This window comes from Mauremys reevesii, linkage group 6 (genome assembly GCF_016161935.1).
Source record: "Mauremys reevesii isolate NIE-2019 linkage group 6, ASM1616193v1, whole genome shotgun sequence".
NCBI lineage: Eukaryota > Metazoa > Chordata > Testudines > Geoemydidae > Mauremys > Mauremys reevesii.
In genome coordinates this window covers 15,540,140-15,554,397 of record NC_052628.1, presented here as the reverse complement: position 1 = coordinate 15,554,397, position 14,258 = coordinate 15,540,140, and the positions used below count along the sequence as shown (strand labels likewise).

General features: G+C 47.0%; 1 protein-coding gene across 1 annotated transcript in view; it reads left to right on the top strand.

The window, feature by feature from the left end:
- Positions 1 to 801, top strand: part of CFAP53 (cilia and flagella associated protein 53) — a 31,185-nt gene extending 30,384 nt beyond the window's left edge. The window contains exon 8 of the mRNA XM_039544297.1: positions 300 to 801. Within this exon, the coding sequence (XP_039400231.1) occupies positions 300 to 528 (229 nt within the window). The 3' untranslated portion in view covers positions 529 to 801. The remainder of the gene's footprint in view (positions 1 to 299) is intronic.
- The last annotated feature ends 13,457 nt before the right edge of the window (positions 802 to 14,258 follow it).

Sequence of the window (14,258 nt, the reverse complement as noted above, 5' to 3'; positions counted from 1 at the left end):
ATCTGAGCTGTTAATTCTCTATCTTTAACTTCTAAGAGTAGGTCTACACTGCCCATGTTACAGCACGGCCACTGCCTGCTTTATCGATAGGGAAGAGCTCTCCCGGCGATAAAAAATAACCACCCCAAATGAGTGGTGGTAGCTGTATCGCCAGGAGTGTAGCTCTCGGCAATAAAGCAGTGTCTATACTGGTGCTTTTCAGCACAACTTTTGTCACTCAGGGAGGTGTTTTTCAGTTTAGTGCTGAAAGTGGCAGTGTAGACACAGCTTAAATGAGACATTTGCCATGTCATTTGCAGACGAATGCAGGAGGCAAAAGAATATCGGGAGCAGCTGCAGGCTCAAATTACCTATCAGCAGCAGGCCCACATTGCTGAGGAAGAAGAGAAGCAGCGAGAATATGAATCAGGACTAGCAGCAGAGAGAGTGTACCAAGAAAAGATGAAAGACATTCTATCAAGACCCTACATGAAACTAGCAGAAATCCATCCCTTGAGAAGAAAACTAATGTCTAATCTGCAAGTATAGCATTTCCTTATTGTGATGTATACAACTTCAGCTCCCTTTAGACTGTATTTAAAACAGTATATATGAATTTTTACTTTTCATACTAATTAATATATCTGGTTCCATTTTCCCTGTATTTGTATGCAAATCATTTTAAGGAGCATATATGTATAAGAATTAGACACCTTTTCAAAGGGCTATTTTTCCCCTTTGGATTTTCTTTGAGACAATAACTTTTCCTTCGTTTAGATTCAGAAATTTTTACATTTTAAATAAAACAACATGGTGTATGAATAGCATCTATGAAATGAACTGCATGTAAGTGTTCCTCAAAAATCTACAGAAAGGCATATTTGCAGAAGAATTTCAGGAAACTTTAATTGGGCAATACAGATAGTTCAGCTTTGAAAGAGTCATTTTAATTATGTATTTAAACAAAAAACACTTGCTGCACATTTTTAGTATCTTTGAAAAATATGTAGTGTGTGTCCACTTTATTTCTGAGACTCTTTCAAAGGGATAGTAAATACAAATCTTCATAGACCCCGGTGGCTAATAAGGATCTGTGGAACTTCAGGATCTCCAAAACTGATCTGTTAAATTATTGCTGGGAGAAATTTACTGCATAAGATGACTAAAATCGCGATTTCTTCCTAAAAGGGTTATTCTCCACCTGTCTAGGGTTCAGTCCTGCATTTCTTGCATACCCCAAATGTTCACAAATACTTTATTTTGCTTGCACAAGATACAGAGGATCAAGCTATGTTGCCGGGTGGTTGACTCCTTTAAAGGGAGTCAGGGCCCAACCTACCTGTGACAGGCTCCTGTAAGGGAGAATGAGCCAACCCAGAAACACATGGCTGGCTGGCAGGCAGCTAATGAGGCTGATAAAGGGGTACCAGTGCTGGGGTGGGAGTTTCTGGAGACAGGGAGCTCTTGAGGAGATGTGCTCCTAAGAGAGCTGATAAGGAGAGCCCCCAAGAGTAGGGAACCTAGAAGGTGTGCTCCTGGGGACAGGGAACTCCCAGGACAGCTGATCAGGAAGGCTCATGTAAGCAAAGACCCTAGATGTGCTTCTAGAGAGGAGAGATTTTTAAGGGCAGAGTTATAGCTGGCAGCCCTCCAAGAAGGCCTATTCCCAGCAAAAGGATCTCCCAGACAGTGGTGAGAAGCACAGCCCATCAAGAACTACGTGCTGTCCCAGAGAAGGGATTCAATTGACAGATCTCTGCCAACTCTGGCTCCAGGGAAGGATTCTATCGAGATAGCAGCAAGAAGCCTGACGCCAGGGAAGAGTGCAGAGTCAAGAAAACTCTGCTGATAAAGAACCCAGGTAGAGGGAAGGGGTGGACTCAGGTGGGAATAGATAAATTGTCTGACTCCCAGCTAAGACACTAGGTGAAGGTGTGCCTGTATTCTCATTGGGACACTGATTCATAAACTAGACCCCTCAGAAAGGATTCTGTTCCTTATGTAAAGCCTCATTGAACTTACTGATGGCACATTAGGGGAAACTGAGGCAGGGAACACCTAGCTACAGGCAGCGCAGGGGCCAGCAGCACACTCCATAACATACCACTAACAGGATGGTAAGATTCTTAAAGCAAAAAAACTGGAAAAATATCAATACGTGGTTCTATCCATTGCAGAAGGGTTTTGGCAGTGGGTTGATAGGAAGCTTCTCTTCCCCCATCGGTGGCTTCCATCCACAAGTCCTCCTCAATTAGCACCTGCTTTCCCTTCAGAGTGGGGTGGCTGAAGAGTGACAGCTGCTGACTGAGGACCTAGCTTTGCAGGCAGCAGTGCAGAAGTAAGGGTGGCAATACCATACCATGCACCTTACACCTGCGCTGTTGCTGGTGGTAGCCCTGCCTTCAGAGCTGGGATCCCAGCCAGCAGCCACTGCTCTCCGGCTGCCCGGCTCTGAAGGCAGCACCACCATCAGTAGCAGTGCAGAAGTAAGGGGAGCAGTACCATAACCCCCACCAAGAACAACTCCTTTTTGAATCAGGATCCCTACCATTACCACAGTGTAAAATTTCAGATTTAAATAGCTGAAATAATGAAATTTATGATTTTCAAAATCTTATGACTGTTAAATTGACCAAAATGGGCTGTGAATTTGGTAGGGTTGTAGGCATGGGATAAATGCCCTTTCCTAGGGGGAAAGCCTGCACCATCATCTATATATTTTGCTAATGCCTTGTCATCCACTCCTCTGTCTGGGAATAGGATTTTCTCTAGTGTTTTACTTCATGATTGATTATGCATTAATAATGAATAACTGCTTTGTTTTTCTGTTGTATTTAGCTTAAAGGAAGGGACATACCTGGGTACAGTCTAGACTAATGAGCATCTGTGCCACCCTTGTACTGCAACCTTGGGTGCCTTACAATGCCTTGCTGAAGGAGTTCCCACGTGGGCCACACATAAACACAAACCACACCCTGAGAGTTTGTGTGTAACTGCAGCCTGCCAGCCTGGTTACACGCTGGCTTTCACCAGCCTGGGTTATACTGCAGGGTGACCCCAACACACTCCCAGTCTTAGATTTCCTCCCCAGAAATATATGTCCCAGCCCTCTCCTGGAAAATACATGTTTATATAAAAGTCTGTTATTTTTGTAATAGAAATAACATGCACACATCTTGCCACCCCAAATGGAGTTTCCCAAGCACTTCAATTTAAACACACTGGATTAGATAAAACAAGTTTATTAACTACATAGAGAAAGATTTTAAGTGAGCACAAGTAATAAGGCATAAAAATCAGAAATGGTTACAAGAAAACTAAAGATAAAATGCAACTGGTGTCTAACTTAAACTGTTAAAGTCAAAGCAAGGTTTTCTCACCACATGCTCTCAGCAGTCTTACTGCCTGAACTTCTTAGATCAGGACGCCTTCCCTAGACCAACAGCTTCTTACTTTGTCCCTTCAGGCTCAGTGAATCAATGGACAGGAGGACGGGGTGGAGGGCCTTGAGGTGTTTGTCCCTCCATTTTATAATTTCAGTCTCCATTTTGAAAAACATTTCCAGCTGGGTACCAGGACACAAAAAGTCTCTAGGGAAGGATGTTCCCTGCTGCTTTTTCTTCCTCTGTTTGAGCTCCCTTTGGTTCCCTTCCTGCTTGATGCAAATTAAGCAGAGCACACATTCTTTGGTTTGATACAGTTTGGAACATATGTTAACACTGCCATACAGTGGAATCTTATAACTTTACATACAATGTTGCCACACATATTTTATTAGGATGGTACCAATCAGCAAATTATGAGTTTTCAAATGCTACAAGGCATACTTTGTACAATGATTATTACAATAGTGTGTAGGATGTGAATACAGGGGTCTGTTTTATCACAGCCCCCATATATAAGGCAGCAATCCAGTTCGTGAATGGATAAAACGGGAGGCCAAAGTCATGGTACGCTATCCTAAACAGAGAAGCACATTGCCTCAAGTCATAAAACAGGAAGTTGGACAATCCATCCTCCAGCCCGCAAATGGTCTGGAGAAGTCCTGGAAGGGAGGGAGTAATCAGCCACCAGAAAAGCCTCAAGCTATTCAATTTCCTAGTGTAGGCTAATATGGACCCATTCCGCTCAATGAGCTCTTTGAGCCACTCATAGCTGATGATGGATGAAATCAATGTGAAGAGCAAAACTTGGGCAGGAAAGATTCACTTTATACGCTTTGCGCACACACACCCTTCTCAGCCCCCCAAAATAGAGGCTGAAACCAGAGAATGAAGATCTATTTGGCCAGAAGGAGGTGGATTAAAAGTTGGGCTCCTAACCAGTGGTGAGATCGTGGGGCAGGTAAGAAAGTAGTCGTGCTCTGCTCTAGATCTAGCCACAGTTCACGAGTTTCTGGATGTTTCTACTAAAACAAGTGGCACAGTGAACTAGTTAGGTATTACAGTCTTCACCGCTAAAACCCCATTGAGATGCCTGGTGCAGGTAGCACCGGGTTTAGAATGAAGTGCTGCCTTCCTCCCTTCACACACAGCCTGAGGACAATGGCTGAGAGGATTCTACCACACTAGGGTTGCCAGTCCTCCAGGATTGTCCTGGAGGCTCCAGGAGTTAAAGATTGTCATGTGGTGAAATCTCCAGGAATACAGCCAACCAAAATTGGCAACCAGGAAGGCCAGTTTGGAATAGCTTTGTAGCCATGACTGGTATCATTGTTAATGAGGTGTAGGAGCAGCTGGGTCTCTTGTGCATGCCTTACTGGTGAAGGTAAGGCCTGTGGATCTATATGGTGGCCACTTAAGCCCTTTGACCATATTAAGTTACCGTTTGCAGCCTACCCTTCCACTCCTCCATGTAGAGAAGCCATAGCAGTTCTGCTGTGTCCAGAGACTTCCATTCATTTGGGGAGAGATGTTGTTTCTGCAGTGTTGGGTAAGATTTATAATTTTTTGTAACCAAAAGGGCTGGAAACTTTCACTCTGTTGTTTTTAATATAAGTGCTTAGCTTGTGCAGAACCCCCTGGACCACTAGAGAAGAGCTGATAGAATGTATCACCACTGCATACTGGCTTATTCTCATCACGAATAGCAGACTTCTAAGGGTCTGTCTAGACTGCAGCTGGGGGCATGCTTCCCAGCCCAGGTTGAGAGACACATGCTAGCTCTGCTCAAACTAGCATGCTCAGGGCTGGATTAACATTTTGTGGGCCCTGGCATCCAGACCATTGCCCTGCCCCTGAGGCCCTGCTCACCGCTCGGTCCTCTCTGCCCCTGAAGCCCCGCGTGCCACTCACATGGAGGGTAGGGGGCAGAGGTGAGCAGTGGGCAGGGCCCCTTCTGCATGTGGGCCCAGTGTCATGGTGCCATTGGCACCATTGTAAACCCGGTACTGAGCATGCTAAGCAATGTGAATGTTACAGCGTCTTGGGCTAGCCATCCCAGTCCAGACCCAACAGGTTGAGTGGGGTTGTTCTTGGGTGGCTGACGGCTGTAGCTAGGCCCTGGTAGATGCAACTATGTTGATGGAGGAATGCTTCCATCCACATGGCTACTTTTTTGCTCAGGGAGGTGGTCCTACACTGACTGAAAAACGCCTTCCGTCCATGTAGGCTGTATCTACAGTACAGGATTAGGCTGATATAGTCTCCACAGTGTAGACATACCCTAGGAAACATACATCAAGTCATAAAATGAGTGACAATGAGAGCAAGATAAACCAGCTGCCAAGAATTAATTAGCTCACTTATTAATTAATATTGTAGTCACTGTTCACAATGATGAGAAAATAACAATCAGTAAAAATAATATTAGCGTGATGGGGCAGAGAGGCCCTGTACCAGCAGAGAAGGGGTTAAGGAGAGCCTATGAGCCCCACTAGCTCCGCTCTGCTCTACCTACAGCCAATGCCAAGCCTGGAGGGGGAATAAAAGGAGAGAACCTGGTTCAGTTCAGGCCTGACTGGGCAGGAAGGAGGACGGAGCTCTGCCTGAAGGGAGCTTTGCTTGCAGACTTGCAAAGATAGTCCTGCTAGCCGGAGCAGCTACTGGGGAGGAATAGCTGTTTGGGAGCCAAGCTGGAAGGAAAGGGTAGGGGTGCACTGGAAGCTGGGGGACTGGCCCAATATTGAGTTACGTTTGCTTTTTATTACTGTACATTTTGGGGTTGAGCACCCCTCATATCCCCACCATCAGACACAGCTAAGACTGAAGGGACGACTAGCTGGTGGACCAGAGCCTGCCTCAGTGGACTCCAGATATAGTCTTCTTCCTCCTGCCCCCCGCTCTCCCAGGAGACCCTTGGCCAGGTTCGGGTGTCTGGAAGGTCACCACAAGGGGTCACTGTTCCAGCCACACTACTACAATTATACGTGTGTGTATACAAATACAGAGAAATAACTTTTTCAAAGCTAAAATGGAGATGTTTGTTTAAAAAAACCAAACAAACCCTGATCAGAAATGTTTTCATAAAACTATCATCAAAGCTAAATGAAAACCATTTTTAGTTTGAACTTAATTATTCCCTTTCAGTGTTTGCATCTTTTCCATTGCAGCATTCCAGGGTGTTTCTGAGGCAGCACAGCTCCATGCTGCCCTGTACTCAGGGCTGATTGTATAAACATAATCTAGCCTTAAATGTGTTAAGAATAAACTGCTTCTGTATGTGTTTTGTGTTCTCAGATTACAATGGGCACTGAACCAACAATCTGTATCTATCTTTCAAGGAAACTCTATGGACAGATTCTTATCTCAGTTAGGTGTGTGAATCTAAAATAACGTCATTGACCTTGGTGGAGTGACTCCAGGTTTATACCAGTATAAATGAGAGCAGAATCTGGCCTTGCAATTTTAGTCCTGCTGAGGCAATTTATAGCACTGGGTACTTATCTCTTCAATTTTACCCTCCCCTATTTCCACACACAAAAGCTCTGTGTGAACCTACAGACAGAAGAGAGAACAGTACACCAAGCTTAGTCTCCCGTAATACTAACTACACAGTAGAGTAGATGCTGGGTTTTGGTCTGTGCTTTGACTTCAGTAGACACATACAATAAGAATATGCTTCCCATGTGTAACTGGGGTAGGGATTATTCATAAACTTGAGAATTCTGCAACCAGCGAGAGAGGAAGGATAATTCAGTGGTTAGGCTGTTAGCCTGGGATTTGGGAGATCGGTGATCAATTCCCTTCTCTGCTGCAGACTACACATAGGACCCTGAGCGAGTCTCTCTGTACCTCAATTCCCCAACTGTGGCAAATGGGGATAACAGAACTTCTCTACCTCACAGAGGTGCTGTGCAGAAAGCTACTTTAAAGATTGTGAGATGCTACAGTGATGGGGGGCCATCAAAGTACTTGGATACATAGAAATCCCATTTTCACTGGCTCGGTGCAAATTATAGGTTCAGCAGCAGAAGCAAGATTCATATAGTTAAAACAAGTCTAAGGTGATGGTCAAAACTCCCAGGGATCTACTAGGTCCTAATCTTGCAGGCAAAACTCATGAATTTACCCAAGGACTCCAGGATCAGATTGTAGTGGATTCAGCTGCAGAAGACTTGAATTCCCACTTGGTAACTGGAAGGAGCGCAATGTAACCAAAATCTTCTGAGAGAAGGCATGTGTCTTGTGAACAGTACAAGCGGGTCTGGTGCCCTGACTGCATCGCACACTTAAAGTGATTTCAGTTGGGATGGGCATGTTCCACCACAGTCAGCTGAACATGCGAATGTAGAGGCTGACAGCTGTAATAGCATCATTTAAATGACCCTTAAAAATTCTGTCCAGCTGAACAAGGCAGCGAGTGACATTTCATGTCAAGATTAAAGAATTTTAATTCCTTAGTCCTATTGATTTCCACTCCTTTCTAGTTCCTTTGATCTTCCTACGTCCTGCAGTGAACTAGACAAGTGAATGTGGTTCAAGGTTTGCTTACACCTCATGTTCTAAACAACAATAACAATTATATGTTAAAATTATAGTATAAGTGATGTGCTGGGTCTAGGATTATACTAATCATCATGATATTGGCTAATACTTAATCTTTTTATAGTGATTTACAACTCCAAAGCCTCTTAAAGACATCATTACCTAACTAATCCTCGCATCACCCCCATTAGTCAACTATGTATTATTCTCCTCATGAAACTGTTGAACTGAAGACTCTTTTAAACTAAGCATTTAGTATTGGTACCAATTAGTGTACCTCCAGCAAAGAATCCTGTGGCACCTTATAGACTAACAGACGTTTTGGAGCATGAGCTTTTGTGGGTGAATACGGGCGCCGCCGCGGCATGCACCCATCACAGCTTTCATCAAAAAAAGTTCTGTGTTAATCTATATTCACACATCTCTTTGCTGCCCAGACTACAGAGCAGAACCTCTGCCCTCTGATAATTAATGTGTCTACCTGTAAGCCATGTTACTGCATAGCCAGTCCTTAGAACACACTTGTGTCAAGTCAAAAGAAGAAGTCAACCTGTTAGGGAGGAGGTGTTTGTTGAAGCCTGTTTTTAGTCCTTTGTGTGTGTGTGTACATAAGGACTGAGGCATTTAAATATACATTTTACTATTTCCTTCATCATCAGAATAGCTGGACACTTCACATATGTTAATGAATTGATTATCACAACACTCCTCTGAAGTAGGGAAATATTATTATTCTGTTTACAGATGGGCAAGTGAGGCACAAAGAAGGTAAATGACTTTCCCAAGGTCACACAGGAAGTTTGTGGCAGAGCCAGGAACATAACTCAGATTTCCTAAGTCTCATACCAGTGTCTGAATCACAAGTCCATAATGCTCTTAATGAGCTCTCTATAGCTACAGCTACACAAGAAGTGCTACAGTGGTGCAGCTGTCAGGGGCGGCTCTAGCCATTTCGCCGCCCCAAGCATGGCGGCACGCAGCGGGGGGCGCTCTGCCAGTCGCCGGTCCTGCAGCTCCGGTGGACCTCCCGCAGATGTGCCTGCGGAGGGTCCGCTGGTCCCGCGGCTCCAGTGGACCTCCCGCAGGCGTGCCTGCGGATGCTCCCCCGAAGCCGCGGGACCAGCGGACCCTCCGCAGGCACGCCTGCGGGAGGTCCACCGGAGCCGCCTGCCGCCCTCCAGGCTACCGGCAGAGCGCCCCCCGCGGCATGCCGCCCCAAGCACGCGCTTGGCGTGCTGGGGCCTGGAGCCGCCCCTGGCAGCTGTACCAGTGCAGCTGCGCTGCTGTAGCACTTCTGGTGGAGATGCTGTAAATTGATGGGACAAAGTTCTCTCGTCAGTTCAATTATTCCACCTCCCATGAGAGGGAGTAGCATTGTCAATAGGAGAAGCTCTCCCGCCAACATAGCGCTGTCTTACACCAGTACTTAGGTCAATATAATTTACGTCGCTTAGGGGTGTTGATTATTTCGGCTGGGGGGTGAGGGCTCTGGGTGGGACTGAGGATGATGGGTTTTGGGTGTGGAAGGGGGACCAGGGCTGGGGCAGAGGGTTGGGGTGGGGGGGGGATGAGTGCTCTGGCTGGGATGTTGGCTCTGGGGTGGGACTGGGAATAAGGGGTTTGAGGTGCAGGGTGCCCCGGGGCTGCAGCAGGGAGAGAGAACTCTCCCCAGTCCTCTCTCGCCATAGCAGCCCAGGGCCGGGGGAGAGGCACCTCTCCCTGGCTGGAGCAGCTCCAGGCCTGGGGGAGAAGTGCCTCTCCCTGCCTGTGCGGCCCTTGATATCCTGCTGCGCAGCCGCACAGCTTAGAGGAAACTTAGTCCTAGACCTCTTTGCAGCATTCAACACTTGACCACACACAAGGCAGTAACAATTGACATCTGTTGTGGACCTCCCTGTAGAACACCAGAATTTTCGGCATGAGAAACAGCAGGGGTCTACATTAACAGGGTGCACTGGGTTGGGTATTTTTTTTTTCTGTTTTCCCCAACAGCACTGACGGATCGCTGAAGACCTAGCTGTGTGTTTTCCATCTGGTTTGAATTGTATTTGAATTTCGTGTATTGGTTTTGATTGATGGAAGGCATTGGTGGCTGGGTGGAATTACGGAAGACCAAGGGGAAAGTGAGGAGGTACTCTGGGAGAGTGAGGAGGTACTCTGGGAGAGTGAGGAGGTACTCTGGGACAGTGAGGCTTGCTACATGCCTTTGCTACATGGGCCTCCTGCTAGTGTTTGTGTTTTGTTGACCAGTTGCTGTAACTCTGGCTCTGAATAGAACCTTCTGGTCTGAAGGAAAAGAGAGATGGGCCACTAAAATGAAATGCAAGCAAATTCAGAAGCGAATCCCTACCTGTTGGGCCCCATCATGCATGCCCTCCCCGCCTCCCCCATGGCTGCCTCTGGTACCCATAGGAAAGGGCTCTGTGGAACAGATAACATAGCAATGGGCTGTCTTATCTTGTGTGGGAGCTGCAGGGGAAAAAACACATTTATTCTAGCTGCTCCCTTAGCCTACCTTCCTCCTTTATTCTACCTGCTCCCTTAGCCTGCCTGGTTTCCATTCCCAGCCCCTGAGTGGAGCTCACACCATATGGCTCCTGCCCTGCTCAAAGGACAGGGGATGCTGTCATGCAGGCAGCTGAGCCTCCATTTGCATAGGCAGGGGAGATAGATGTGTGCATGACACCTCCTCCCCTCCCCCCTTAGACTCCACAGAGCTAAGGGGGAAGATCTGAGCCCCAGTATCTATCACCAGCAAACCAAAGGCCTGATGTTCTGAGCTGCTGATCACCCTCTAACTTGGCTCCATTCGAAGTTGAGGGTGCTCATCACCTACATGGTCCCAAAATGGCTCAGCTTTTTCCTACTCTAGGGTGACCATATTTCCCTATGCTGAATATGGGACGCCTGGTAAAATTACTCGTATTCCAGCAAGTTCAACAGCAATCGATCAGAACTATGCAGTACAAATCTGATCCCCTATTAAAAAGAAATAATCCATAGTTGGATTCTTTTTATTTACCTTCTTATCTTTAAGGCTTTAGGGTTCACATGCAAAGAGGTGACATACACACACACACTCTCCAATACACCTCTCTCACACAGGGTGGGAGGGGGTGACCAACTGACCTGACCCTCCCTGCCTGGTGCTCTCCGCCCTCCATGCATGGCTGGGCCTCAGGATGGACCCGCCTCTCCTGCTACCTGGTACCATGTCTTCCTGAGGCAATCCATCCCCAGATTTCTGCCAGGGTTCACACCACAATGTGGCCAGCAGTAGCCTTTTGGCACTCTGGGGGAGGGAAGGGACCAGAGCTACTTCCCCCACAGGGGAAGAAGAGATGGGGAAGGGATGACCTGGCCTGTGTCTTTGCAGAGCTCATCTCTTCTCTCCCCCCACCCTTCCTGTCTGCACAGTGTTGCAAGGCAGCTAACACCTCGAAGCTGCTGCTGGCCACCGACATAACCCAGCTGCCTCCTGTCCTCTGGCTACAGCGTGGGCAGGAAGGGGTGAAGCCCTATGGATGCATTGTGCACCAGGGCCCAGGGAACCTGACTGCAGGAGCTTCAGAGAACCTGGTGAGAGAGGTGGCTCAGCACGGTAGGGTGCCTAAGGGATGAGCAGCCCCACGCTCCCTGGGAGCAGGACCCGGGAGGAGTGTGTGAAGAGGGTGCTATGGAGTCTGCAGGGTCGGGGCGTGAACAGGCTGGAAATTGCTTCTCCTCCCTGCCACTCCAGAGCTTAGCTGAGGGATGGAGAGGCTGTCTTGTGCCAGTGCTGTGCAGGGCTTTGGACCACACCGGGCTCAGCTCCTCCTCACCAGTGCCCCAGGCTGAAGGGTCTTGGGTTTTCCCAGGGCACTGACCCAACCAGAGGCGGCCAGACTTGGTGAGCTAAGTGCTCCGACCAGGGGCAGGTTCTCCGCACAACGCTGGGAGCGGGATGCACCCCGCCACGGGTGGGTGGAGGATACGGAGGAACAGCGGGGCTGAAGAGGCAAAGCAGGGGGAGGACAGCGAGAGGGGGAGCATATAAAGGGCTGATGGGTGGGCAGCAAAGGCAACACGTAACCGCCTGCTGCCTGAGGCCTGCCCTGCACTCCAGTGCTGGCTGGAAACGGGACAGGGCAGGGTCCAGCATGCGGTGGGGGTTGCACTGATGGACCAGCAGGGGGAGCAGCTGGCCCTGCATGCTGCAGCTTTGCCCTGCCACCAGCTTTGCACACCCACCCCCCACTCACCGCTGGTGGGCAGGTGGACCTGCCATTTCTGATGGGGGAGGAGACAGAAAATACCAGACAATTTGCCCGTTTTTAATAAAAAATTGGGACACCTGCAGAAGGGCTTAAATACAGGACTCTCCCTTTAAAGATGGGACATCTGGTCCCCCTATCCTTCCCGAGTGTTCAAGAGATGGTTTCTCAAGTGCTGTTTAAGGGTTAAGCTCGACGTTCACATCAGACATCCTCAAAACAAGTGTAAAGGTTTGATTCCAGAGTGGAAAGAAATTTTTATCTTCCTACACCAGTTGGAAAAGACAATTTCCTGTAAGTCAGCACTTTATGACAAATTTCTGATTTTTTTTTTACTTAAAGTTTTAAAGTTTTTGGGTTTTCCCAGCACAGGCCCAACCCCCGGCCAGACAGACCCCAGAGCTAAAGTCTCCGACAGGGCAGGTTCTCCGCACAACGCTGGGAGCGGGATGCAAGTAATTAAATTAAATTAATTAATTAAATTAAATTAAAAGTAATTTAAAATTATGTATTTCACTAATCTATATTTCCTGTGACTAGCTGTGCTTTGCATCTGGGACATTCTCTGCTCCCTCTCCATCTTAATTCTTATTCTTAAATATTCTTGTATTTCATATTTCTTTTCCATATTTGATTTAATGGAGGAGCAAGAGTAAGTGGAGTTTACATTAGAGAGGGCATTTGATAGTAAACTTGCAATTTATTCAAATTCATCTAAGGCAGAGTTTCAAATAGGATGATGGATATTAATCTGGATTTCCATGGGAATCGCAAAATGCATTACCAAAAGAAAAAAAAATACAGGGCATGAATCAAATATACTGCCCCATTTAATTCCCACAGTGGAGCAAGCCATGTTGGTGCAATTCCAGTTAGGGTGACCAGATGACCTGATTTTATAGGGACAGTCCTGATTTTTGGGTCTTTTTCTTATATAGGCTCCTATTACCCACCGCCCCCGTCCTGCTTTTTCACACTTGCCATCTGGTCACCCTAATTCCAGTCTACCTAAACTGCAGCATATTTACAGTAGAGGTTTACACTGCTGCAGCCACATTAGCATAGTGGTTAAAAAAAACTATGTAGATGTGCCTTGAGTGGCATAGATAGGTCTAGAACTCAGCCATGCTGACACCCAGCTCTCTGCTCAGGCTATCATAAAAGACCACAGCTACTGCTGTCGCTAGGGTGACCAGATGTCCCAATTTTATAGGGATAGTCCCGATTTTTGGGTTGTTTTCTTATATAGGCTCCTATTACCCTTCCACCTCCTGTCCTGATTTTTCACACTTCTGATTAGTCACCCTAGCTGTCGCCCTCAGGAGCACTAGATTGTTGGATTTGGTCCCTTCAGTCTTAAAATCCTACCTTGTGAGCCAGAAGCAGGGCCAATCAAAAGGGGGGCCAGGAGGGCCATTTGGCCTGGTCCTCAACCTCAAAGGGAGCCTCAAATTTAGACACTTGTTAATTTTTTGGCATTTGATTAGTTTTGCAACTTGTTTTTATGCGCATCCCTATCAGACCAAACTGTGACACACTCTCTCAGCTTAGAGCTGCAAATTTAAGCAAATAAGAGAAATATTCAAATTATGCCTCTCCTTTTTTTTCAGTGCCTTATTTTGTTTTCATGTGTCGTCATTTCTTATTTTTATTATGGCTAAGGGCCTCAAGCTGGAAGTGGCCCAGGCTCTCTGGACCTGTGCGAGGGGCTGGCCAGAGGTGTGGTGTTGTGATCCCTTCTTTGGGATGTAAATTCATAATTCTCAAAACATGTTTTGCCTCCGTATGGGGCCACTTCTCCTTGCAGCTGGTGCCTGACGGATAATTCAAAAGGCTGAAGGACAAAGAGTGCCATCCACTGACACATCCCTTGCAAAGTGTGGGTCTAAATTAGGGTGACCAGATGTCCCGATTTTATAGGGACAGTTCCGATTTTGGGGTCTTTTTCTTATATAGGCTCCTATTACCCCCCACCCCCTGTCCCGATTTTTCACACTTGCTGTCTGGTCACCCTAGTCCAAATAAAGAGAGCTGCAGACACTGAGGCCGCCCAGAAGAGGGCATACAAAAGCTCCAGTTAAAACGTGTTTGAGATAGGAAG